This window comes from Sorex fumeus, unplaced genomic scaffold (assembly GCF_029834395.1).
Source record: "Sorex fumeus unplaced genomic scaffold, SorFum_2.1 ptg000063l, whole genome shotgun sequence".
In the NCBI taxonomy this organism is placed as follows: domain Eukaryota; kingdom Metazoa; phylum Chordata; class Mammalia; order Eulipotyphla; family Soricidae; genus Sorex; species Sorex fumeus.
The window spans coordinates 44,800,089-44,827,999 of NW_026606120.1; the positions used below are offsets into that span (position 1 = coordinate 44,800,089).

The window sequence follows — 27,911 nt, forward strand, 5'->3', positions numbered from 1 at the left end:
GCTTATGGGACCATGCCAGATATTGAACTAGGGTCAGCCCACATGCAAGGTATGCACCTTAACCCTAACCCGTGCTATCTCTTTGACCCATTATTTTGTTTTATTTTGGGGCCACATCCAGCAATGCTCAGGGTTTACTCTTGGGTCTGCTTTCAGAGATCACTTCTGACTGCTCAGGGGACCATATGGGATGCCAGGTATTGAACCTGGGTTGGCTACATGCAAGGCAAGTGCCCTACCTGCAATATTCTGTGACTCCTAATTTTTAAAATGAACAGTTGGGGGAGTGGGAGATGGCGGCATAGCTATCAAACCTGGGTCTTCACACCCCCCCAACACCCAATCCAGTCCACTGAGAATCTTTACTCCCCAAATCTCAGTCTTTTTTTTTTGCTCCTAGCCCTACACTCAGGAATTATTCCTGGCAGTGCTTAGGAGAAATAGGGAATCTCAGGGATGGAACCCAGGGTGGGAATGTGCAGGACAAGCGCCTTAGGTGCTGTACTACCTCCAGCTCATATTTCACTTTTTTTTCCCCCCTTTTCTTTCTGGGATCTCCTAAATGGTGCTCAGGAGGTCTAGGGGCCCTCCAGTGATTAGGCCTGTTCAAATGCTAAGTGTGCTGCTAGGGCCCAGTTCTGGGGTTACTGGTCACCCTGGTAGGGTGCTTGTCTTGCACACAGTCAAGCTGGGTTCAATCCACAGCACCCCATGTGGCCCCCTGAGCCTTCCAGAAGCGATCCTTGAGCACAGATGTTTAAAAGACGTTATCAGCTCCCCAAACTCATTAAGAGGGGTGGGCACACACACGAGTAATCATCAGGGAATATTCCTGACTGCTCAACAGTGACCCCTAGTGGCGCTGGGAAACCATACATGGTTCTGGGGATTTGAACCAGGATCCTGCTGCATGCCAGGAAAAGTGCCATTAACTCCGGTACTATTTCTCTGCGCCCACCCCCCATACTCCCAACCATCATTAGTGAGAACTGAGAACTGTTAATTGGATAAAAGGAATTCTTTCTCATGTGGCCCATTTCCTCACCCAGACTTCCAGCCTCTAAGCCAGTGCTTCTCAACCTTTCCTGACCCTGACCCTTGCCAACCTTGTTTTCTTCCTGGGGCATTGCCAGTCTACACTGGCTCCCTAGTTTGTGCTGTGAGCCTCTATGTAGTTCTCACATGTGGTTCCCTTAGAATATCCTGGGGGGCCCCTCGCCGAGTTATGTTTGTCTATAAACTACCAAATAAGCATGAAGAATGGGTGTTTTTCCTCTCAAATGAGAAGTGAAATATCCTTTGTAAGACAAGCAAACACTGCATAAGGAAATCAGACGCAGACCACTCAGAACACCCCCCCATGTGAGGAATGAGGAGCCTCCTGAATTGCATGATTGGTATCGTTCTTGCTTCTTCCTAGCATCCACTCGACTCCTTAATGGCCATCCCATAATGGACTTCACAGTGGAGTGTGATGTGATGGAGCGGTGTCAGAGGTGGGATGGTCTTTCCTGCGTTACTGAACACTTTTACTCCTGGGGGGGGGGGGGGGCCGGGGATTCAACCTGAGTCAGCAATGTGCAAAGGAGTGCCTTATCACTGTACTCTGTGGCCCTGGATAGTTAAGACCTAACTTGTTGGCTCTGGAGCGATGGCACAGCGGGTAGGGCGTTTGCCTTGCACATGGGCAACCCAGGTTCAAATTCAGCATCCTACATGGTCCTCTGAGCACCACTGGGAGTAATTCCTGAGTGAAGAGCCTGGAGTAACCCCTGTGCATCGCCAGGTGTGACCCAAAGAGAGGGAAAAAAAAAAAACCCTCCAAACTTGTTGGACCTTATTTCAGATATTGTAGGTCTGTCGCATTTCTAACATTCTCAATGCTGCTGGCTTAGAGAACACTTTCTAGAGGATTCTGGTGTGTAAATAGTTGAGCCTGTCTGCAGATTAAGAACAACCTCAACAGAGACTAACCAAAGGTAGAGCGGCTACATCCAGGGTACAGCATTATTTCTTTAAGGCTCCCCCCCACCTCAACAGATACAGACACAACCAAGAATTTCCTAAGAACACACACCAGTACCCAGCACATTTTGGACAGCTAACTGCATTTTAGAATGATTGCAGTCTAGAACTACCTCTAGGTAAAGTGGATGGGCTCATCTGGATGGCAGCCTAGGAAAACAGGAAGTACAAGCAAACTTGAAGGTCCTTGGAGCACTATCAGGAGTGATTCTTGAGTGCAGAGGCAGAAAGTTTTGTTTTGGGGGCCATCTGTCAGTGCACAGGGATTACTCCCAGTGGTGTTGTTTGGGAGACCATTTGTGGTTGGTGGTGAAGACCAAATGAGTTGGGTTGTGTACAACCTGACTTATGTGCCCAGTCCTGAACGATCGCTATGACCCTAACTTTAAGCAAATTACTTGGGTGTGCTTGTCTCAGGAAAAGAGGGTATCCCCATTAGAAGACAGGAAAACTGCCTTAAGAAAGGCTGTCACTGAACATGTCTCTTCCATGTAAAAAGCATGGGATATTTCAAGGGTGCCCAAAAGACCCTAGTAGTCTGGTTTGGGGGGGGGGGAGCAGGATGATTACATTTCTAAGATGTAAGGTCAATGAGCGAAGAGAATCATCACTAATAGAACAGCAGGTATGTCACTGATCACTAAGAGGGTGAAATCTTTGTAAGCGATATAATGATGTCGTAGTCACTGTTAGAAAGGATTGCTGAGAATGGTTGGGTATTAAGTCTTGGCGGTTCCTAGCTCTGTCTTCCAATCAGGAATGAAAGTGGTCCATAAAGGCAGCAGCACTGACAACGCATTAGTGAAGTCTTCCATCAAGACTCCAATGCCCCACCAACAATTTGCATCTTACTCTTTCCATGGCCACTGCTGGACAAAGTCCCACTTTCTGTTAGGAATCAATTAGGACCTGACTCCAGAAAGCATCACCCCCCTACCCAGCCCCCGCAAAAAAAATCACATCTAGTTTTATAGGCATTTAATAGTTTACCAATTGGTACAATAAGATTTTTTAATATGCAGAAAACATGAATAAATTTTGTTTTACACAGTCTGAGAGCAACAAATCTTACTGTAAAACACAAGAGCAATATTATATACATTCCTTTACTGATTTTTTTTAAATTGTGTCAATATCTTCAGTTAACTCTTACAATCCGGGGAACTGTTTTCTCCAATCACCTCTGCAACGTTCAAAGAATCAATGCTTGCCTTCATGTCAGTGTCGGAACCAACTTTTACTCGAAGATTTTGTATTTCTATCTTCAAGTGAGCTTTAGGGATGCCTGAAGGATAGGCAGGACAAGAAAGCAGCTACTTACATGATATAGTGGAAAGATAAAAAGGCCAGTCAGTCCAGTCATGACTTGTAAATCCACTTGCCCTCCCCCACACCCCACTAGAAAAAAGAAACCATAACCTTCTTCGCCAATTTCTTGCATGTTTCTCTACCAGGTGATTCTTCTCTGCATCATCTAGATCAATATATTGGACTTATATACAGCTGGACAGAAAGAGTAACCATTTTTAAGTGCCTTTTCCTTCAATTTTAACTTCAGTTGCTTCAGGATTTATCAAGCCACCACTGTCAACAAAACAAACATCCTCTACCTTTAAATAGTTTTTCTTTAAATAAGTTAAAGAAAAACTATTTGATGCATTACTTTACCTGGAAGTTCACATAGAAAACAAAGAGGCAAACAGGAGAGCAGGGCACTGACAATAAGGAGACTGGGCTTGGTGATCTAGAGCCAAAGCTTCCAAAGACTACAGCGAGTGCTCCACAGTCTGGACGACTTGCTAACACTAAGGATTTTTAGAGCAGTGCTCTGGGCACACCATTGGTCACACCACACATAGACAAAACAGGACGGTCTTAAGTCTCCTAAAGTGCAAGACGCCATGTCAAAAAGCAACGTTCTCCAACTGATGTCTAAACCAGTTTCCATGGCTTGCACTTTCAAGAGTGCAGCTAGGACTTCTTGGGCACAATATATAGGGTGGCACTGGAATGTTGTTTTAACACATACAAAAAGTCAATAATCTGAAGATGCAATTCTACTAGTTTTTTTAGTTCTTAAATAAGTGGCCGAATTGAGAAAAGTGACAAAGCAGCAGTGAACCTCTAAACCAATTGATAAATTTCTCTACTTACAATCCAAACCAGTAACCTCATCATTGTCCTTATCCCAGGCAAGGCACAGGGTCAGACAGCAGACAGAGAAAACAGGAAACAGGGCATCAAAGAAAGGGCATCAAAGGGCAGTGTCAAACAACAGTGTAGGAAACTTCTGCAAATCGGATTCCGGATTGTGGATGGATCACTCTCCCCCACCCCCTTTTATGATTCAAACAGGGTTCACTACATGTGGATCCATGTTGAGGACCATCCCTGAGATTCAATGTTTGCTGCTGCTTATGTGGAGGAATTATCTGGCAACTCAACTAAGCAGCAGGCTGTGGCAATCTCCCAAGTAAAGATAACTTCTACAGTCTAGAGAGCCACAGTTTCTCCTCCTTGGTCAACAAAGTCACTGCATGCTGCAGGGGAAAAAAATCCAGTGGACAGCAGCTTTGTTTCGGTACCTTTTTTCCCTTTATTGTTCATATTTGTGAGTGATTTCTAGATGTTGTGGCTTACCCTTAAACAATTTGTGTTGCTACATGCTAAAATTGAATCAAGATACAAGACATTTATACATGTACAAACAAATGTTAAGATGCACCATTTCTATGTACTTATGTCTTAAAATAGAATAGGAAATAGCAGCAAACGAGAACAAAGATATCTTTCATAACTTTTGTAGAAAAATCCAGTCAGAACAGCTAAGGGGAAACAAAAAAGACTTCTCAATGTGAGCAGGGTTGTGAGGCAATATTGTCCTGGAAGTTACTCTATTGTATTCAAGGAATTAGCTTAAGTTGTGATTTTTGTCCTCAAAAGAGCCATTAGTTTTAAAACACTTTTCTTTCCAGAGTCATTTCTCAGGAATTACTAAAAATAAGCAAACAAAAAGACACAAGCTAGATATATAAAGCTGCCTCTAGGAAATATATGGCCTAATCTGTGTGTGTCTACAGGACATAATTCTAACCCTTTGTCTTTTTCAGGAACTAAAAGGGACATTTAAAAAATCACTATAATGCAAATGAATAAAATGCAATTCAGAATTTGTTAAACTGTCTTTGTTATTTAATTTTTGTTAACTTTTCAAATAACCTTAAAAAAAAAACTGTTGGTTAGCTAAGCAATGAAATTATCTACTAATAAATCTGCAATGGAATATTTCTTCCCAAAATCAGAGATAAAAAAATTCCCATTGAACTACTTTAACTCTGGATTATAATATGTATCAGGGATGTGTAAAATGCTAAACAGTCAAATTAGGGGGGCAAGGAAGGGAACAGAAGTGGTTTCATTTAGCTGGGAAAAACTCCCACAGAGTCAAGACATAGTTTTCAAATGCGTTTAGGATGAAAAGAGGGTTTATTCTAAAGCATGGTATTCCACAGCAAGATTTATTCTACTTGTATGCCTTAGCACTTCTTCAAAAATACAGGACCAAAGGACATGGAGGTTGTATGTAATAATTTACATGAAATTATCCACTTCTTGATAGGCCCATATACTTATAAACATTTATATATGAACAAAAGGTGAAAACACAGTACATTTTAATGCACGCTCCATTAAACCCTGTCTTTTTAAACTTGTAAATTAAACACATTTCAAATTGTTATCAGATTCATGTTGAAAAACAAGCTTGTATCCTCTCCCATTCCCTTAAAATGGGCAGACATAACCTTTTAATATTTGTCATTATGAAATGCACATTGCACATCCCTAAAATACATCAAAACAAATAGTGATTTGTACCATGACACACTCAATGTAAGATTAAATTCTACTTGGAAGTCACATCACTATACAGTCTAGGAATATATGAAGAACACAACTAGAAGTGTGTCCAGTGTGGAAAATAGAAGCTTAAGAGTATTACAGTGTTTTTAAACCTGTTTACAGCGCATTAAGATCCAAATGAAACAAATGATTTTCTATTAGCTGCTGAGATTTTTCTCATTTGAGATTTACAGTCATTTTCTTACATAAATATACCACAAGCCTCTGCTTAATAGGCTGCCAAAACAAATGTATCCTATTGATTTGGCAAATGTGTCATGACAAAATTCCAATGTGTAATCCCCATTAATTACATAGATGGTTCAGAAGATTTTTGAATTGTAGCCTTATTATCTAACATCCTTAAAGAAGATTTATTAAGCACACTTAAGTGATGTTACATAGATACACATTTCAGGAAAAGCCCTAATAATCACCACTTTTCCCCAAATGAGGCCATCAAGTCAGGCACCAACAGAGAGCAGAAAGGAAAACAGGAATAACCCAACATAAAATGACACTGTCAACTATTCAGTTTAGTGCCCTAATTCAATTTAATCAACTTCTGCCTTCTTAGGCCTGGTGTGACCAATGCCAGCCCAGGTTTTTAAACCCTATGGTACTTCTAGACAACGTATGTAAATTTACAGTATACAATTTGGATTCACCATGCATGAATACTTTGTGTGTAACATTTAATAAGCTCAATCTACATCCAGAATAATTTACATGAAAGGACAATATTTATTTAAACGGAGCTCAATGGGGTAACCATGGTATCATCAGAGTGCATCCAGAGGAAAAAGGGAGAAGGGATCAACTGAGACTCAATCAACGGCACTCCCACACCTTTACTGTTTGATCTACACTGCCAGTAACCACATATGGGGCCGTCTTATGGAAATCTGAAAGAAAAAGAAAAAGCTTATTTTAAAATTAAACTGAGCCAGATACCATTTCTGAGTATTTATTTTTTAAATTGGGGGGAACAGTTACTGGGCCATACCCAGTATTGCTCAGTGGCTATTCTTGGTTTGGTGCTCAGGGGAACCTAACTGGCAGCACCTCACCTCCTATGCCATCTCTCCAGCCTCTCAGCTGAAGACCTCCGGAACCAGCCACAGCCATGCTTAAGACCACTCTCAGATACTATTTTTTTGGGCGGGGGGGAGGGAGTTTGGTTTTGGGTCACACTTGGTGGTGCTCAGAGCTTACTCTTCACTCTTAGCTCAGGAATCTCTCCTGGGGGACTTAGGAAACCATATGGGATGCTGGTGATCAACTTTATAAAATTCCAAGTTCCTGGTATACAACAGAATATAATTATCTGCCCAAGAAAAAGTTTCCTTTGAAACTTACAAATAGGGAAGAAAAAATACCCAGGAGAATGGTTAAGTATCCTTTTCATAATCCTAGCTTCCAAAACCAGTGTGGTACACAGTGAAAAAAAATTACTTTTCATTATAAGTTAACGATGGAGGTTAAGAAAAGGAGTATGCCCTACCCGTTGTGCTACTGCTCCAGCCTCTATTGTTTACTTTTTGGCTTTGGGTCATACCCAGAAATACTCAGGATTACTCCTGACTCTCTACTCAGGATTTCTTGGGGCTGGTACCAGGGATAGATGTTGGGGTTAGCTGCATGCAAAACAAGCAGTGAACTCTCTGGGTCAGAAAAGGAGAATTTAAAAACAAATGGTAAAAATGGTAAAAACAAACTGAACAAACTCTATTAATGTTACATTTACTTCCTTTTCCCCTTTTTGTTTTATGGGTCACCTGGCAGTGCTTGGGGGTTGATCCTTTTAATGCCTGAGAAAGCATGTAGTACTAGGGATTGAATCTAGGCCTCCAATATGCAAAATTTGTCTTCTCTGTGTGTCAACCTAAAAAAACTTGTTTCTTACCTGGAGAAGTTAACAATTACTTAAAACTGTTATGTCTGGTACTCCAAAATCTAATCACTCAGAAATTTCTTAATTCATACATACCCAAGGAGGTAACAAAGTGTTCATGCGCATTGAGGGTCTTCATGCATCGTTTGTTCTTGTAATCCCATACACGTAGGGTCTTGTCATCAGCACAACTCAAAATAAATTTCCCCCCAGAATGGAACAGAACTCCACGTACCCAGTTATCATGACCCACCTTAAAAATAAAAAGTATTTTTAATTAGTAAAAGGAATAAATATTTCTTTACATAGTTTTTATTTTGAGGCCAGCCAGTGGTGCTCCTGACGGTGCTTGGGGAACTAGGCAGTGCCGAAGATCCTAAGGGCCCTACATGCGATGTGTGTGCTCCAGTCCATTGAGCTATCTCTCCAGCCCCAAATAAACTGTTCAAATAATATCTGTGAAAACAGTAAATCACAACCCAAAGAAACTTAAAAAGTCTATGGAATTCTTCTAGGTGAAAGGAAACTAAAGTTAATTAGATGTGATCAATGTAATGTGTGACGCTTGACTGGTTCCTAAATAAAGTTTACTGGGCCATATCTGGCTAAACTGAAGTAATAAAGGACTAGTGGAATAACTGAAGGAAAACTGAATATGTACTATATTGTTAATTTCTTTTCTCTCTTCCTTTGTTTTATGGGTCACCTGGCAGTGCCTTGGGGTTGTTCCCTTTAGTGCCTGAGAAAGCACATAAGCTAGGGATTGAACCTAGCCTCTAATATGCAAAGCATGTGTGTGCCCTGTCCATTGAGTTATTTTTCTGGCCCCAAATGTTAAACGGAGCCTGTAGCACTGTCCTCCCGTTGTTCGTCGATTTGCTCAAGCGGGCCCAGTAACTTCTCCATTGTGAGACTTGTTGTTACTGTGTTTGGCATATTGAATACGTCACGGGTAGCTTGCCAGGCTTTGCCGTGCGGGCGAGATACTCTCGGTAGCTTGCTAGGCTCTCCGAGAGGGTGGAGGAATTGAACTCGGGTCGGCCAGGTCAGCCACGTGCAAGGAAAACGCCCTACCACTTTGCTATCACTCCAGCCCCAGCAAAACATACACAAAAGAAAGAAAATGTTTGCTGCTGTTGACTCTAGGTGAGGAATATACAAATTTACTGGTATATACTAGCTCATTTAATTATAGCCTGTCCCAATCAGTTCCCTTTTTTGAAGTTTTTCCTTTAGAAATAATTAAGAATGTGCCAAAGATGAGGTAACAAAGATGTTTATTGAGGTACTATCTGTAAACAATGTAAAAAAACATCTAATAATATCAGTGCCATTCCTTCTACATTAAAAGTTTGCTATAAAACAGTATGTATGCCGTTTTACTTAAGAAATACTACATATGGGCCACAGTGATAGTACAATAGACAGGGCACTTGCCTTACACAAGGATGACCTGAGTTTGATCCCCACCATCCTATATGGTCTCCTGAGTGAGCCAGGAATAAGTGTGAGCACATACATTTATAGCCCCTAAACTAAAACCAAACCAGGGATTAAACCTACCAGGTTTAATCTGCCATGCCAAACATGCATATTAGTCCTTGAAGATATCCCTCCAGGCCCCCAATCAATTCTTAATGATACTTCTGCTTGTTTCTACCATTATCTTACAAAGAGATACTCAAGCAAGAGCATTTTTGGTTTGTTTAAGGGCCATACCTAGCTGTGCTCAGAATTCCTGACTCAGAGCTCAGGAAGCACTCCTGAAAAGTGCTCAGGGATCAAACACAGGTTGGAGGTGTGCAAGGCATAGCTTACCCACAGTACTATCTTTCCGACTCATGACATGGTATCCAATCTCTAAAAGTTACTTCAGTTATGTCCCAAGTAAGAATGCCCATAATTCCATTCTAGTATTTACATATCCTAATACTAACATCCAAGTGCTCCTAAATGAAATAGAATTTCCAGGTCGAAAAGCTATAGTACCAATAATTTCAGAGAGGTAAAAAATAAGCCAGGCAAACCTAACCAAAACAGATACTAACACTGGTTTTTTAATTTATTTTTGATTTTTGGACCCCACCACATTCCTGGTAGCCGCTAAGGGGACCATAGGAGGCACCAGGGATCAGACCCGGGTTTGCTATGCGCAAGGTAAGTGCCCTACCTTTGGTACTACTGCTCTGACCCCTTTCCTTTGTTTCTGCTATAGGAATAACTTTTATATCACAGTTAACAACGAGATTAAGAAAGTTGAAAAAAATTTTTTATAGAAACCTTAAATCCTGGAATAGTTATTGTTATTTAATAAGATATCACAAGGCACTAAACTCCAAAATGTCTAAGAACAGTAAAGATGCAAAAACGTAGCAAAATTATACCAACTTACAAGGGTCATAAGGCACATGCCAGTACTGACATCCCACATCTTAATAGTCTTGTCTCTGGATCCTGACAGTAAGAATGGTCCAGGTTTGCCACTTTTTTTAGTCTGTAGGGGAAGAAAAAAGGGAGGAATAGTTTTCCAAATCTGAAAAATGTAATTTTAAACAAATAAAAACTTTTAAGAAATACAACCTCCATGTTTTGAAATAAGTACACACTGTAAAACGATAACCAAATCAAGTTAATGAACATATTGCTGCCTCATATAACTATACTCTAGCCTCTCACTTTTGGTGCTGATAACACTTAAAAGAATTTTTTTTTTTTGCTTTTTGGGTCACACTCAGCAATGCTCAAGAGTTACTCCTGCACTTAGGAATTATCCCTGGTGGTGCTCAGGGGACCATATGGGATGCGAGGGATTGAATCCAGGTCAGCCACATGCAAGGCAAATGCCTTTCTGACTACATTATTGCTCCGGTCCCCATTTACAATCTACCTCAGCAAATTTTAACTACACAATACAGAATTTTAAACTACAGCCACTATGTTAGATAGAACACTAGATCCCTAGGACTTAGTCATCTTATTTTTTTTTTCTATTGATGCTGTAAGTATTTTTATTCTTTGTTTTTGGATTTTGGGCACAGAGGGCAGTGTTCAGGGATCAAATTTGGGTCAGGTGCATGCAAGGCAAGCACCTTACCTGCCACACTATCTCTCTAGCCCATTATAAATGTTCTGATATACCACAATAGCACAGGAAGGAGCCAGACAATATTAAAATAGAAAATCTCCTTTTTTTCAGTTGACTCCGTTTCAACAATACCAATAAACAATAAATTTTGTGGCTTAGGACTTCAATAATCAAGAATTTAAAAATGAATTAAACCTGTATATGATGCCTTACCAGTATCAAATTTATCACGTATGGCAAATAACAACCACTAGAGGGAAGTAAGCAAGTTTTTTTTAAAATCTAACTGAGATTAGGGGCTAGAACGGTAAGTGGGGACCAGAGCGATAATATAGCAGGTAGAGAGACTTCCCTGCATGCAGCTGGCCCAGGTTTGATTTCTGGCCTCATATGGTCCCCTGAGCACCACCAGGAATAACTCCTGAGTGCAGAGCCAGGAGTAATGCCTGAGCATCACTAGGGAGGTCTAAAGACCAAAAAATATCTAATTGAGATTACAACAAAGTTTCATTTAACTGGTGGTTAAAAAAAAAAAGTCAGCTCATATAACTTACATAAATAGCTGATACACGTATGTATATTTATAAAAATACCAAACACACACACACACACACACGTATGTATGTATGTATGTATGTATTTTTGGTTTTGGTCTTTGGGCCACACTTGGTGGTGCTCAAGGTTTACTCCTGGCTATGTACTCAGAGATAATCACTCCTGGTGGTGCTTGGGGACCATAAAGGGTGCTGGGGATGGAACCTAATCAGGTTCATGCAAGGCAAAAATCCTAGCTGCTGTACTATTGCTCCAACCCCCAAAGATGCAGATTTTTAAATGCATCCATGAGCCTAAATTAAGAACCAAAAATTATCTTCTGTATGTTACTGGGCCCGCTCGATTAAACTGATGAACAACAGGAGGACAGTGCTACAGTGCAATGCTACAATAACAGCATAAAAAAATCATGAAATGACACATCAAAGTACCTCAGATCCCGTTGCTTCAGAGATGGAAGAATATGAGCTTTCTGGAGCCCAGGAAATGCATTCTACCACATGCTCATGTTCTCGAAGCTCAGCTTTGCATTCCTTTGTTGCTACAACCCACACACGCACGGTCTGGTCATTGGAACAGCTGGCTATCAGAGTGCCGTCCTGATTTGGTCGCACCATACGTACCCATTCTCTGTGACCTGTGAATGTCTTCACACAGTAGCTGTCAAAATAAGTCATAATTTATATTGTGAATGGCAATCAGGGGAATACTTCCCAAAAAGCAATACAACTAGCTGTGCACTAAAAGAGAATGGTACCAAGTTCAACAAATTATATTTTCTGGTAAATTCCTGGTCAATAAAAGTTTTAAGCAGGAAATATAATAAGCTGATGGGAGCATCATTAAGGAAGTGATCAAATCAACAAAATCTAGAAGGCAAAAATACAGATATACTGGGGGTAAAGCATGCTTTACTCATGATGAGCAAAACAAGTAGGATAAACAATCAAGTGCAATTCTAAGCACAATCAAATTAAGCCTTACATGAATGTGACTATTTACATTACATTTCAACTCACAAAGATTACCTAAAAGAAGATCATAGAAAAAATAAGCCATCACAAAGAAAATGACTCTTAAGGACTAAAGAATTTCTTTTGTTATTTCTGTTTCTTTTTGAGGAGACACTTAGGAATCAAAACTTGTGGGCAAAGCCAAAATTATCAGAACAAAGAGAACACAACTTAGATCTTTTATTTAGCATCTCTCTACCAAAACCCTTTCAGCTAAATCTACTTACCCAGTCTGTACTTCCCACATTTTTATAGTTTTATCCCTTGAGGCAGACACTATATGATCTCCATTGGGCATGATGGCTACTGAAGAAACATTATGATCATGGCCTAAAAAAACACATACACAACACAGTATATAAGTGATATACCACACTAAAGGCAACAAAACCTCAATTTACAATGAGATGTAACCATGGAATTTCAACTATCACAGCATCTTTAAATTCATCCACTGGGCTTTATATAAATTTAGTAAGATACTTAGACTTAGGACCATTTATATATAGTCTAGTGCTAGAGGACCTGTCTGGCTAGAGGACCTGTCTGGAAGTCCTGGAATAGATCTCTAGCAACAAAAAGAAGAGGGAAACAAACAAACAAACAAACCTGGATTAACACAAAGAAGTTGAGGACTCAGTAGTTTAATATAAGTAGTTAAAGTTCAATTTAGACTAAACGCCCATTTGTACAGGGGCCTGGAAGAAGGATCAAAGGGCTGGAGCACATGCTTTACATGCAGGAGTCAAAGTACTGCCAAAGGTTAAAACCCCAAGCCCCTACATTTCACCTGTCTTCATTGTTTCAAAATCAGTTTTAGGAGCCTGAGAGATATTTTAAAGGTTGAAGCACACATCTTACACTCATGAGGCTCCAAGTTTCATCCCTGGCACCACATGCCTCCCCACCGCCTCTTGATCCACAGAGCATATGCAGCACACTGTCACTGGGGCCGAGCACTGACCATCAGGCCAATGGTAATGGCCCTTGGGTCCCCTCAAAATAATCAAATAAAAAAGGGAAGATCATGAGGCATCAGTATCACTTGAATATAAACTTTGAATATATGTTTAACGTTTGAATATGTTGATGTTTATATATGAACAACAAAAAACCTGAATTTTCTCAATTTGTTGATTATAAGATATAAGAAAACTTATTAATCAGAATGTATAAAAAAATGGAGTCTTGGGGCTGGAGTGATAACATAGCGGGTAGGGTGTTTGCCTTGCACGCAGATGACCTGGGTCCGATTCCTAGCATTCCATATGGTCCCCTGAGCACCGCCAGGAGTAATTCCTGAGTACAGAGCTAGGAGTAACCCCTGTGCATCGCTGGGTGTGATCCAAAAAGAAAAAAAAAGGCTTAATCCTAGTTGTTGGAAATGGTTTCTGTTGTTTTTGAGTTATAGTCAGCAGTACTCAGTGCTTTGGGGACCATGAAGTGTTGGATGGGGATTGATCCCTAGCCTCCTGTATGCAAGACATGTGTGATAGCTCATCAAACTCTCTCTCTAGCCATGAAAATCATCCTGTAAAAAAATGCGTTGGGGCGAAGCAATAGTACGCCATTTGCCTTGAAGGACCCGGGTCCAATGCCTTGCATACCAGATGTTCCCCCGAGTCTGCTAGGAGTGACTCCTTACTGCACAGCCAGGAGCACCACTGGGTATGGCCTCAAAACAAAGCAAACATTTTTATGAGGCAACGGGTAGGTAGGGGTTGTTCATAGTCTCTGGGGTTTGATCCCTGGCACCCAGATGGTCCTCCAAGCCCCATCAGAAGTAATCACTGAGCAGAGGTGGGAGTGAAGTTTGAGCAGCACTAGGTGTGTAACCCTCACCCCATTACGTAGGAGCCAGACCCAGTGCTGTTCAGAAACCATGTGGTACCAGGGACACAACACAGTGTCTTGAAAATGAGCCACATGCCTGGCTCCAGAACTTTTTTCAAGTTAGAGAAACAATTGTGTTTCTTAGAGCGTGGCTATATAAACATACACTTGATTTTATAAGAATTCAATGAAAACCCAAACATAAAAGCTTGTAACTATCTCACAGTGATTCAATAAAAAAAAAGTAAAAAAGAATTCAACGGAATTCTGATTTTTAAGCTTCTCAAATACAGCAAAATTTTTGTTTTTTTAAGAGGAAAAAACACTCCCTTCATAGTATGCCTTACTTATATCCTTTATGTTATCATGTTACTTATGTCCTAACATCACTTGGATGATGCATTTTTAGCAGCTGAGCATGTTACTTATTCCTTACTTAGTACTTAGTGAGTACCTTCTATGTGCCAGGTACTTAACAAAATATAATTTAGGATCTCATTTTATCCTCACAACAACCCTATGATTTAGGTATTATTATGTCTATCTTACAGATGAAAGAGGTTAAAATAACATTGTGCCGTAAGTAAACAAGAAGCAATGTGAACCCTGAGATCTGATTCCAAAGCTCAAACTCTTTCCACTAAGTGAAATTGCTCCAGGGAGTAGTATCTAGGACATGATCCAGGAAAACAACAATGAGACTATACTATGTGGCACATTAAGATAGCAAGGAAATCTGGGTTCTAGTTTTCACTATAACTGCTTCCTATAGATTTCCATTTCCTTAATTATAAAAGATAAAAAATCCACTTATTTTTTTCCTCAAAGGTAGATGTTCTAGCAACTTTTCATACCCAAAAGTATTTGTGAAAACAAATATTTTATATAAGCCATTAAGAGATTCTTAAACCTTGTTATAGAAATAATTCTAGCCTACTGTGGATTATCTATGTACTACTACATCACATACCTCTCCACCTTCATGAGCACAGAGCTAGGAAAAAGCCTGGGTCCCCAGGTACACGCTAGGCTGGCAGGTAAGGCGTCTGCCTTGTATGCAGACCCAGGATCGTTCCCCAGACTCCCACATGACTTCCCTGAGTAATTCTCAAGTGCAGAGCTAGAAATAAGTCCTGAGCACTATTGGTGTGGCCCCTAAACAAACAAACAAAACAACCAACCAACCAAAAGAGCCTGGAGCCCAAACAAAAAATAAATAAATAAATGTAAGGAACCTGATATCATCAGACGACAATAGCTTTATTTTCTATGTAGTGCTAGGTTAGAAATCAATTTTCAAATTATCCTCTATTCCTTACCATGCATGGTTCTGATGCATTCAAAGCCCTGAAAATCCCATAGTTTAATGGTCATATCTGCAGAACAGGAAGCCAGAAGTTTGCCACTGTGGTCAAATGAAATATCCTGTACAGAGTCTGTATGCCCCTTAAGAGTTCGTTCAAAATCTCCAGTTTCATAATCCCACACCTGCCAAAAAAACCCAGAAAAGTGGTTAACATCAACAATTCCTTGCTCACTTCACTTCACATGTGCAACTCAGCAGACCAGTCTGGAACGGTATCAACTAAATTAATGGCAAGTGACCGGGTAAATGTCCTAAAAATAGGTATCTTCAAGTATAAATTTATATTTATAAAGAATGTTGGTGTTGTGTGTTGGGGGAAGGAGGGAACGAAACTCAGGGCACCACAAATACAAAGCAAGTTCTCTGTTCCTGAGTTAACATATTCCCAGCTCAATGCTGCAACTATTAGATTAGAACTCTAATATCAAAGTTAGTATGTATCATGCTAGTGATCAAACAAAAACAAGTCCTTTCCCTGTGCCACAGCAGAAAACAGATATGAAAATAAGTATATTTAAATATAAAACAAAAATTTCAGAGGTGAACCATAGAGAAGCACTAAAAATGTACGCGACAAGCAGATCTCAGACATCAAAGTCAAGGAAAGACTTCCTAAGATATAACTGTCTAGGAACAGCTATTACAAAAGTTTAAGTCACTTACAAAAGTTACGAACAGATGAGGGCCAGATGTGGGCCTGGCGGTCCCCAGAACTGCCTGGACTAGTTCCTTACTCCCTGAGCAATGGTTAGGAAGCCCAAAGCAAAAACAGAGGCAGGGTTCAAAAGACTGGAGCACAGGCTTTGCATGGCGGATGCCCAAGTTCAGTTGTTGCTGCCAGGAGCACTGAATCCGGTGGACTGAAAATCCAAGTGGTCAGCACTGCTGGGAGTGGTCCCCAAATAAATCAACCAACCAACAAGGACATTGGTCTGAAGTCCAAGGCTTAACCAAAACTGATTCTAATTATAAAACATAAAATAAAACCGCGCATGAACAGCCTCTCTGGCTCCTGATCAAGCTTCATAACAGCCATGATCCCAGAGACTCAGAAACAAATCTCGGAACCCAAAGGCTTTTGGCAGAAATGGTCTGGTCCCTGCAGTAGGTTACCCATGTTGGGCCACCCCAGGTAGGAATAGGTTCCATGCCTTGACCTGTTCCCCCTCCCCGCGCGGACAGTCAGGCTTGGGTCCGCAGTGACGAGACATGCAGGGCCTCACAGAATGGGGGTGGAACCGCCCTTCCTCCCCACCCCAACGAGACCCCAGGTCGCCACCCACGAATGGCCTCTCTGGCTCCTGATCAAGCTGCTTAACGGCCATGATCCCAGATACTCAGGAACAAATCTTGGAACCCACTAGGTTTTGGCAAAAATCCCCCCAGACTTGTTGTAATTTCAAAATTCCAAAATCATGTGGCCACTACTGCAGTCATACGACATCATGTTATTCATAATCAGCAATTGAAAACAAACTGTCTACTGTTGCCTTTTCAGCAGATCTGAGTGTTGGGGGTAAAATCCCAAATAATAATGGTGGGTCCGATGTCAAAATATTGGATATAATCGAAGTAGAGAGAGAGTAATGTGGAAATCATCTGCCCCACAGGTAGGGGGAAGGTGTGGGATGGAGGGTGTACTGGGGTTTTTGGTGGTGGAGAATGGGCACTGGTGAACGGATGGGTGTTTCATCACTGTATGACTGAGACTTAAACCCAAAGGCTTTGTGACTGCTCTCACGGTGATTCAATAAATAAATTTATATAAAAAAAAAAGTGGGGCTGGAGCAATAGCACAGAGGGTAGGGCGTTTGCCTTGCATGCGGCCGACCCGGGTTCGATTCCCAACATCCCATATGGTCCCCTGAGCACCACGAAGAGTAACTCCTGAGTGCATCGTCAGGAGTAACCCAAAAAGGAAAAAAAAAAAGGAAAAAAAAAAGTAAGGTGGAGTTCATGCCCAATTCAATCAGCCTAATCAATGGCTGAATAAAGAGCAATACTCCTGGGGCTGGAGCAATAGCACAGCGGGTAGGGTGTTTGCCTTGCACATAGCTAACCCGGGTTCGATTCCCAGCATCCTATATGGTCCCCCAAGCACTGTCAGGAGTAATTCCTGAGTGCACAAGCCAGGAGTAACCCCTGTGCACTGCTGGATGTGATCCAAAAAGCAAAAACAAACAAATCCAAAAAAAAAACAAACAAAAAATCCCCACGCAATACTCCTACATTAAAAAAAAAAAGGTAAAATAAAAAACAATTCCATGCTGTGAAATCAAACAAGTAGGGATCAAAGAATGCAGCTCAGTAGTAGTGCATATGTTTCACATGTACAAGGTGCCAGGTTTGATTCCCAAAAGTATCTTAATTAAATTTGTTTAACCTCTCCTAAAACTCTGAGATAAGCATTATTTTCACTTTACAGATGGAATAAAAAAATGTACAAAATTTAATTTGCCTGTGATCACACTCATTCTAAGTGACAGGGTTAGGGGATGGAGAGAAAGTATAGCAGGAAGGTGCTTGCCTTGTAACAAAGATAACTTGGGTTTGATCTGAAGCACCCATAGTCTCCTAAACCCTGCCACGAGTAGTGCTTAAGGGCAGAACCAGGAGTAAGTCCTCAGCACATCCATAGATGGGTGTAGCACAATCCCCCCACCCCCAATAAAGGGTAGTGTTAGGACATGAATACAGAGTCTGTTCTTGATCACTAATTATCCTATAAAATCTTCAAATATAAATTAGAAAATGACAATTCAGGAGCTAGTGATATAACGAAGGGTTAGGTCCTAGGTTCATTCCCTGATAAGCAGCACAGAGGGAGAACAAGAATCATTAGAAACAAAGAAGTACTTATTGAGGCTGAAGCAATAGCATAGTAGGTAGGGGCCTTGCACGAGGCGAACCCGGGTTCAATTCCCAGCATCCCAAATGGTCCCCCGAGTACTGCCAGGAGTAACTCCTGAGTGCATGAGCCAGGAGTAACCCCTGTGCAATTGCTGGGTATGACCCCAAAAGCACTGTCGCACTGTCCTCCCGTTGTTCATTGATTTGCAAGAGCGAGCTCAGTAACGTCTCCATCTTAAGACTTGTTGTTACTGTATTTGGCATATTGAATATGTCATGGGTAGCTTGCCAGGCTCCATGTGCGTCCCTCCCGAAGCTGCGCACTAGGTCAAAGAGGACAGCCTTCCCCGAATAGAGATGGACCAGTCTTCGGTCGAGGGTATATGAGTAGCTGCGCTCCCCTGCTAGAACTCCAAACAAGCTCTCAATGACCCCAAAAGCAAAAAAAAAAAAAAAAAAAAAAAAAGTACTTATAAATTAAGTTTAATCACAGAGAAAACAAAATTAATTATAAAATAGTTTGTTACTACTGCAATAAAGACAGCATTTCAAACCTACTTAAGAATGTGCAGAGCCAGGAGTAACCCCTGAGCATCGCCGGCTGTGACCCAAAAAGCAAAACAAACAAACAAACAAAAAAAAAAACCACGTCAACCTCAGGACCAGGGATGTGGCTCAGATGATGATGCCTTGCATATGTAAGCTCTGGCTTCAATCTCTGGGGTGGGAAGCAGGGAGGAAGGCAAAGGACAGTCTACCTCCACTCTATGCCTTATGGTAGCAGTGTTAAGATTTTATGTATTGTAGTATACAAGACTATCACAAAATCAGTAACTTAAATATGTGTCTACAATCACTTGGAAAAAGCAGAGTATTAGGTATATAATTACTTATAAAACACATGACGAACATATGAATTCAATATATATTTTGTTTTGGGGGCCACACCCAGCAGTACTCAGCGGTTTCTCCTCACTGCACACAGGAATATATTCCTGGAAGAGCTCAGGGTATGATATGGATTGTCAGGGATCGAACCTGGCTGGCGACATGCAAGGCAAGTGCCCTACCCGCTGTACTATTTTTCCAGCCCATGAACTCAGTATTTTTTTTTTTTTCAGTTACTGTGTAGCCCAACTCATGGATCACTTGTCTGCAGAAAAACTGTGTAAGGAAGACATTAAAGCATGTTTAATGTGAAGAACATGCCAAGTAGTTCTGGACTTTTAACTCTAGTCACTTAACATACCACTCACAATTTCTTGGATCTCTCTCTCTGGATGAAATTAAAACTCTAGAATATAACCTGAAATAAATCTTAAAGTACGGTTCCCAGAGCCTGTCAGGAGAGCGCTTCTCTCCTCCATGTGCTTGAAATGGCCTCTGATCCCTGTGCTCTCTTCTGCAGTTCGTTCAGTTTCAGGTATTCTACCTCCCCTTCCAATTCTAGCTGGATTGCAGAGCTGTTGATGATTATTAAATAAAAAGAATAAATTCTTCAAACAATGTGATCACCCAATCCAACCCTAACTAAATCAGTGACACACAATCTTATCTAATGCATCAGTGAACTTGTTTTGCAGTCTTTCAGAAACTACAATTAAATTTTATTCTAATTCTGTCTTTTAAGGGTTAGAACCAACTGTGAATTTCAGAATCCCTTCTATTCTTAGTTTTAGTCCTCATTCTCAGACCTTTTCCTTTCTTCAGCAAATTAACTTTCAATCTACTTTTAACAATTATCCTATTGCATATATTTCTATTTTGAAAATATTACCTTAATTGTAGCATCCTCTGAAGCAGAGACCATAACACTGAACACAGGATGGAAAATGACTCGAGTGACTGGACTCCTATGGCCGCTCAATGCATATTTTTCTGGTGGACGGGGAATCCATTCTTTTGGATCTCGTTTCTGACCAAGAGGTCCACCTGACGTAAATTCTTCTTTTGCTTCATTTAGCTTCGATTCTAATTCCATAACCTTGAGAAGAAACAGTTGTATACACATAAATTTCAACAAAAACAATACAATTGTTTAAGGAAAAAAAAAAGAGTACAGATACTACTTTTAAAAGATGCTTTAATTTTGATGTTTATTTCTGCAGTGTCAGGAACAGAACTCAGGGCTTCACACGAGCTACGTGCTCTCCTCTGAGCCACATCCCTGTTGCAAACAGCCTTCATTTTTGACAGAAAACAGCTCAATAGTCTGAGTGCATGCTTTACTTGTCGAAGTGAAAATACAACTCCAACCCCACATGATTAAAAGAGCATTGCAGAGAACAACATTGAAGCACGGAGTTGGGAGGAGCACCCAGCACCAACAGGTGTGACCCCTCCCCCCAAAATAGGAAAAACCCTGCATTTGTTTTTAATCTATGTATACAGACTACCTGAAAATGTTTCAGTGATTTACAAAACATTAATCAGATTTAAATGAAAATATTCATTATTTACCAGCAGTATTTTATGGTATGACAAAAAGGGAAATAGAAAAAATTCGTACAATCATATCTTTTCTCATCTGCTACTCTTGGTGTATTCTTTTCAAATTACGTGTACATTATATAGGCTAATAGTACCAATGTTTATGTAATACTTATGTGCTAGGAACTGTGTGTATGTGGGTTTTTATTTTCTGGGTCACATCCAGCAAGGCCCACATGCTCTTATGTCTCCTGACAGGCTTGAGAACTGAAATCAGGTTGACCATGTACAAGGCAAGCACCCTACCCACTCTATCATATCTCAATGGTCCCTAGTTTTTTTGTTTGTTTGTTTGTTTTGCTTTTTTGGGGGTGTGCAGTGTGGTGGGGGACACATCCCACAGAATTCAGGGATCACTCCTGACAATGCTAGGTTCCCATATGGGATGCTGGGACCAAACCCAGGTTGGCTTCAGGCAAGGCAAGCTCCATATACTACACTAACTCTATAGTCCCTTCTCAGCCCCATATAGATCCATATCCTCTTCCTATCTAAATGCACAAATAAGCCCTTTCAGACTCAATTCCCTGATGTCAGAGTTGTGTTGATTCAATCTAATCCATTCCTAGACTTCATGAATTATCATGTCTGAACAAAAATCTGTCTAGGTAAGGTTTTAACTAATGAAAAAATATTTTTATTTACTTTTCATAATTAAAAACAATACAAAGTATTTTCAGGAAATACGAGAAAGCCCCATAAATAACTGTGAAGAAAAAAAGACTTCGTTACCTTCTTTTGTAATCTAATAACAGATGTCCACTTTTTTTCCAAAAGACCAGCATACTTCTTATCTAATTCTTCATTCTGGGGGGGGGGAAATGACAGTCCAAGTCAGGTGGCCCATTCATGTCTAAGCTCAAATGTTAATAAAGATCTGATTATATATAAATCAAATTGAATGCTAAACCACAATAACCTACAAGATCTGTAAACGATTGGGGTGACTGTTAACTTGACTTCTGAGTGATAACCACGCAAATAACCATGAATAATTGTAAAAAATTAAAGCATACCATATCTAACTCAGCTTCCTTTTTAAAAACTGAATATGCCTCTTCATAGCCATTTGAACGAAGATAATCTGCTATAGCTCGATTTCTGAAAGAAAACAAATTCAAATATTATCAAACAATGTTATACTTTAATTATGATAATAATAAAAGAAAACATTCAAATTCACTTCTATTCTTTTTTTTTGGTCAAGCAGTGCTCAGGGATCATACCTGGCAGAGCTAGGGGACAATATGGGGTGACGAAGATTGAACAGGTGTCAGCTGCATGAAGTATTATTTCTCAGCTGTTCAAATGATTTCTATTTTGAATACTTTATTTAGAATCTCCTGTCTTGGGTTGGAGAGATAGTACAGTGGATTGGGTGCTTGCTTTTGCATGTTGTTGACCTGGAATTGATCCCTGGAACCCCATATGATCCCTTGAACCTTAGCAGGAGAGATTCCTGACCACATAGCCAGTACTAAGCCATGAATGAGCACCACCAGGTGTGGTCTGAAAATCAAAATCAAAATTTAATTTAAATAAAAAAAAATTTTTTAATTCTGCTTTGGAATTGGCAGGATGATTCAAAAATGGCTGGAATACATACATGCTTTGCATGTGGGAGCACCAGGTTTAATGCTTAATGCTGTATGCCTCTGAGTGCTAAGTTCCTAAGCATAGAGCTGGGAACAGCCATAGAAGAAAAACTCCTGTTTTCGGACACTTTTGGGTTCTTTTGGGGGAAGGAGGCTATGATCAACAGTATTTTGGGGCTACCCATGTCCCCACTCATTGTTAGAGGGGCTCCCAAGCAGTGTTCAGAGACCCTGATGGTCTTGTCCAACCACTGGTAGTTCAATGTGAGGGTGTAATGATAAGCATGGCTTTGCAAAGGTCCTGTGGTTCTAGAAATTAAACAGCCACCCAGGCGGTGCATGGGAGCCTCTAAGGCCACAACTGATAATACTCAGGAGAGTATATGGTGCCAGGGTAGGCTTCATGCAAGCCATGCACCCTAACTCTTATATTATTAACTATCGCTCCAGTCACCCAAGGTATTTTTATTTCTGGGTCCCACCTGGTGGTGCTCAGGGCTTACTCCTGTAAGCACTGTAGCACTGTAGCACTGTCCTCCTGTTGTTTATCGATTTGCTCCAGCGGGCCCAGTAACATCTCCATTGTGAGACTTGTGTTTTTGGCATACTGTTGTTATGGGGACCTTGCCAGGCTCTGCTGTGCGGGCGGGATACTTTGGGTAGCTTGATGGGCTCTCTGAGAGGGACAGAGGAATCAAACCCAAGACAGCCATGTGTCAGGCAAACGCCTTACCTGCTGTGCTATTGCTCCAGCCCTGGCTCTATGCTCAGAAATCACTCCTGACAGGCTCAAGGGACAAAATGGGGTGTTGAAGATCAAACCTGGGTGGTGGTATAAGGCAAGTGTACTATAGCTCCAACCCCAATAACCGTAATTTTTTTTTTGAGGTAAAACATAATTTGGAGGTTTTGAAGGGAAGAGAAAGTGGGAGAGCGGAGAGTAATGTGATCAAGAAAGAACGCAGGCTTCTCCAAGGGTGGAGAGAATCCCTACACACATTCCAGCATTAGACACGGAAGTATGAAAGTACACATCTCAAGAGCGGAGAAGTGGGCGCCACATGTGCTTGGCCACGTGGGCTCAAGCACCACATAGGCTTGGGCAGCTATGTGCCAAAAATCGTAGTCCTAATGAAAAAATTTCTTTGTAACAGTATGCATAGTAACAGTAACTGTCAATTATTAATGAAGGTAGGATTGGGAAGGAAAGAACACCACACCAGAGAAGACTAGGGATGGGGGGAGGGTCACAAGCACTTGGGTAGCTAAGGTGAGCTATAATTTTGTTCATCAATAACAGAAATTTAAACACTATTGAAACTCTATCACCTAAAATAATTTTTTTGGGGGGGATTTTTGGGTCACACCTGGCGACGCACAGGGGTTACTCCCGGCTCTGCACTCAGGAATTACTCCTGGCGGTAGCTCAGGGGACCATATGGGATGCTGGGAATCAAACCCGGGTTAGCCACGTGCAAGGCAAACGCCCTAACCACGGTGCTATCACTTCAGCCCTTAAAATATAATTTGAAAAAATTATTTTAAATTCCAACAAGCAGGGGCTGAAGTACAACAGGTAGGGCATTTGTCTTGCACATGGGAGATGCTTGATCCCCAGTATCACATTGGTCCCCGTGTACTGTCAAGAATAATTCCTGAGTGCAAAGCAACCCTCGCACTGCCAGGTGCGGTCCCAAGCTGCCAACAACTGTAATCTTAATGAAATTTTATTTTGATAAAGGAAAGGTAAAGCAGGTTGAAAATAATACAGGAGTTAAGGCACTTGGCTTGTACAAGGCAGACCCTGATTTGATTTCTGTTGCAACATATGATCCCAAGCACCCTCAGGAAGTGATCCCTGAATACTGAGTCATGTGTAAGCCAAGACTGCTGACAGGTGTGGCCCCTAAACCAAACATTCCCCTACCCAAGAAGGGAAAGATAAAGCAATGGTGATGGGCAGCTCAGATGGAGCAGGTGTTTCCTCTCTGCCTACTCCAAACGAACCCCCAGTGGCAACAAACTTCCAGCAGAAAAACCCTGGTACACAGAACCAGGGGGGACTGAAGACTCCAAGTTTACATGGCAGTGGGGGACAGTCTGTCCCTTCCGTCTCCCCGCCCCTTTGGGGTACTATCACACCCATGAACTGCCTCTGGATCTTATAAGCACACCAACGGCCTTGATCCAGAGACTCACAAATGAATCTCAAAATGGATTAGCTCCCTACAGAGATGTCTTCGGACGCCAGCCATTTACAATTTTAGAATTCCAGGAGTATGCGGCTACAAAAGTGGCTGCACAACCTCTCATGATATTCATAATAAGCAACAGAAAATAAATTATCCAGCATCTCCCTGTGGTAGGCAGGCTTGAGCGGTGGTGGGAAAATTTGAAATAATGATGGTGGAAAAGTGTAATGGTCTTGGGATTGGTGTTGAAATATTGAACGTAATCAATTAATGTGAACAACCTTATGAAAATAAAAATTTAACAAAATAAAGCAATGGTGATACATTTTAGGTAAGAATAATAAAGACAGAGATATACAAGATGACTATTTCTTTTTCCTTATTAAAAAGTAAATCCCAAGATCTTGGATAACCTAGCCTTTTAACAATCAATCTCGTAACCTACTGTACGTATGTAAGTTTGGCTTTGAATCAAATAACTTAATCTGTTTATTTCATTAAACATGTAAAAAAATCTTGTCAGGGCTGGAGTGACAGTACAGAGGGTAGGGCATTTGCCTTGCACACGGCCAACCCAGGTTCAATTTCCAGCATCCCAATGGTCCCCTGAGCACCACCAGAAATGATTCCTGAGTACAGAGCCAAGAATGACCCCTGAGCATGGCCGGGTGTGACCCAAAAGGAAAAAAAAATCTTTTCAGCAAACATGCATTTACAAAAACATAGTTGACACCCAGATTAAGAAGCACTGGCCTCCCGTTGTTCATCAATTTGCTCGAACGGGCCCAGTAACTCTCCATCGTGAGACTTGTTGTTACTCTGTTTGGCATATTGAATACGTCATGGGGAGCTTGCCAGGCTTTGCTGTGTGGGCGGGATACTCTCAGTAGCTTGCCAGGCTCTCCAAGAGGGGCGGAGGAATTGAACCCGGCTCAGCTGGACCGGCTGCGCGCAAGGCAAACGCTCAACCACTGTGCTATTGCCCCACCCCACCCAAATTAAGTAGACTACCAAATTTTATATCAATATCTAGCAATCTGTATTGCTGAACTTTCAGGTGAGGCCTTAACATTTAAATTTTTTCTATTGTTTTTTGGGCTGGAATGATAGTACAGTAAGTAAGGTGCTTATCTTGCAGGCTGCTGATCCAGGTTCCATCCTGGCATCGCCTATTGTTTGCCCAAGCCTCACCAGGTATGGCCCAAAAACAAAACAATTTGATTCTAGCACTTCATATGGTCTCCCAACCCCACCAGGAGTGATCCCTGAACCAAGACAGTAGTCAGGAATAAGCTCTGAGCACCACCAAGTGTGGCTCAAAAAACAAAAAATAAAGAAAGCACATTCAGGATCTGGTAAGGATGATGTTCCTCACTGACTTCCCACTTACTCTTCATCTTTTTGCTTGTCTGGGGGTCTCACTTCGCTTAGTGCTGGAGTCACTCCTGATTGTTCAGGGAGTCGTGCAGTGCCAGGGACTGAAACTTGCAAAGCGTGCACCCATCCCTTCTGAATTATCGTGCACTCAGGATCTATCACCCCCCCCCCCCCAAACTGCCTATCTCCAAGTACTTTAAGAATCAGCTGTCATTAAACCCACCCATTAAACCCAGAGCCTTACACATGCAAGAAAAGTATCTGATCTATGAAACTTTATTACAGCAGTCTCAACAGACTAAGACAAAAGATACACATTTTTAAGGACATTTTGATAGCTATTACCAGATTATTCCCCAGGGGAGTTGTACTAATTAAAATTTCTACCACCAGGCATCACATATGGCCCCTGAGTACTGCTAGGGGTGATCCCTGCACTGAGTCTGGAGTAAGCCCTAAGCAAAGCCAGTTGTGGACCCAAAACAAAAATGCTGTACATGACATATACGTAATAAAAGACTACATTTGAGAAACTGCTTTACGCATATTTGGAATCACACCTCTTAAATTTCTTTTGATAGATAACATCTTTTAAAAATATAGAAAACAGAGGGGCTAGAGCAATAGCACAGCGGGTAGGGCGTTTGCCTTGCACGCAGCCAACCCAGGTTCGATTCCCAGCATTCCATATGGTCCCCTGAGCACCGCCAGGGAAAATTCCTGAGTGCAGAACCAGGAGTAACCCCTGTGCATCGCCAGGTGTGACCCAAAAAGCCCAAAAAAAAAAAAAAAAATATATATATATAGACAACAGAGACAATGGGTGAAAACACAAAAGAACTTAGGGAAGTTTATAAAAGTTATTGTCTAGTCCATATTCATAAGTTACAGAAAGAAAAGCAAGGGCTGTTAATCTTTTTTTTTTTTCAAAGTCAGAAGTGCTGATCCAAATGTTTGAAAGATAATAAATTTGAAGTATTTATTTGGGGCCAGAGAGATACTACAACAGGAAAGATGCTTGTCTTGCATGCAGCTAAACGTGGTTCGATTCCCAGCACCATATATAGTCCCGGAGACCAATCCACCAGAAGTAATCCCTGAAGGCAGAGCCAGGAGTAAACTCCGAGTATAGCATGGTATGGCAACAACCCTCCTCTCAAATTAAAAAAAAAAAAAAAAATATATATATATACACATACATACTTTAGAAGCTAGAAAGAAATCTAAATATAAGAAAAGGATATAGGAAAATTATCAAGTAGGTATAATGATGCAAACCATGTAAGTGGTGAAAGATTTATAAAGTTCATATGGAAAGGAAAAGTAATCTAAATGATGGCTCTTTGAGCAGCATTTTTTTTTCATCATTTCATCATCCTGTTATTCGTCGATTGCATCGAGCAGGCCCCAGTAACGTCTCTTTCATCCTAGCCCTGAGATTATATTCAAGGCTCTTTAGGAGAATGAGACCCATCATTGTTACTGGTATTTGGCATATTTGGTACGCCACGGGGAGTTTGCCAGACTCTGCCCTGCGGGCAGGCTACATTCGATAGCCTGCAAGTTTGTCCAAAGTAGGAATGAGATAATAAGATGTCATAAAAAGATGTCCTGATAAGACGTCGGTTCTCGAGCAGCATTTAAGAAGTTAAAAAGAATGAGTCTGGTAAGAGAACCATGTGGTCAAGTGAACCAGGCAATATGGTATCGAAGAGACCATTGTTTAGTAAGTGTAA

General features: G+C 41.1%; 1 protein-coding gene across 1 annotated transcript in view; it reads right to left on the reverse strand.

Moving 5' to 3' along the window:
* Positions 1-2,988: 2,988 nt before the first annotated feature.
* Positions 2,989-27,911, reverse strand: part of PAFAH1B1 (platelet activating factor acetylhydrolase 1b regulatory subunit 1) — a 61,343-nt gene continuing 36,420 nt past the window's right edge. The window contains exons 3-11 of the mRNA XM_056127870.1: positions 22,028-22,112; positions 21,744-21,818; positions 20,299-20,505; positions 15,625-15,793; positions 12,700-12,802; positions 11,891-12,119; positions 10,212-10,313; positions 7,916-8,072; positions 2,989-6,830 (exon numbers count right to left, since the gene is read on the reverse strand). Of these exons, the coding sequence (XP_055983845.1) occupies positions 6,757-6,830; positions 7,916-8,072; positions 10,212-10,313; positions 11,891-12,119; positions 12,700-12,802; positions 15,625-15,793; positions 20,299-20,505; positions 21,744-21,818; positions 22,028-22,112 (1,201 nt within the window). The 3' untranslated portion in view covers positions 2,989-6,756. The remainder of the gene's footprint in view (positions 6,831-7,915; positions 8,073-10,211; positions 10,314-11,890; positions 12,120-12,699; positions 12,803-15,624; positions 15,794-20,298; positions 20,506-21,743; positions 21,819-22,027; positions 22,113-27,911) is intronic.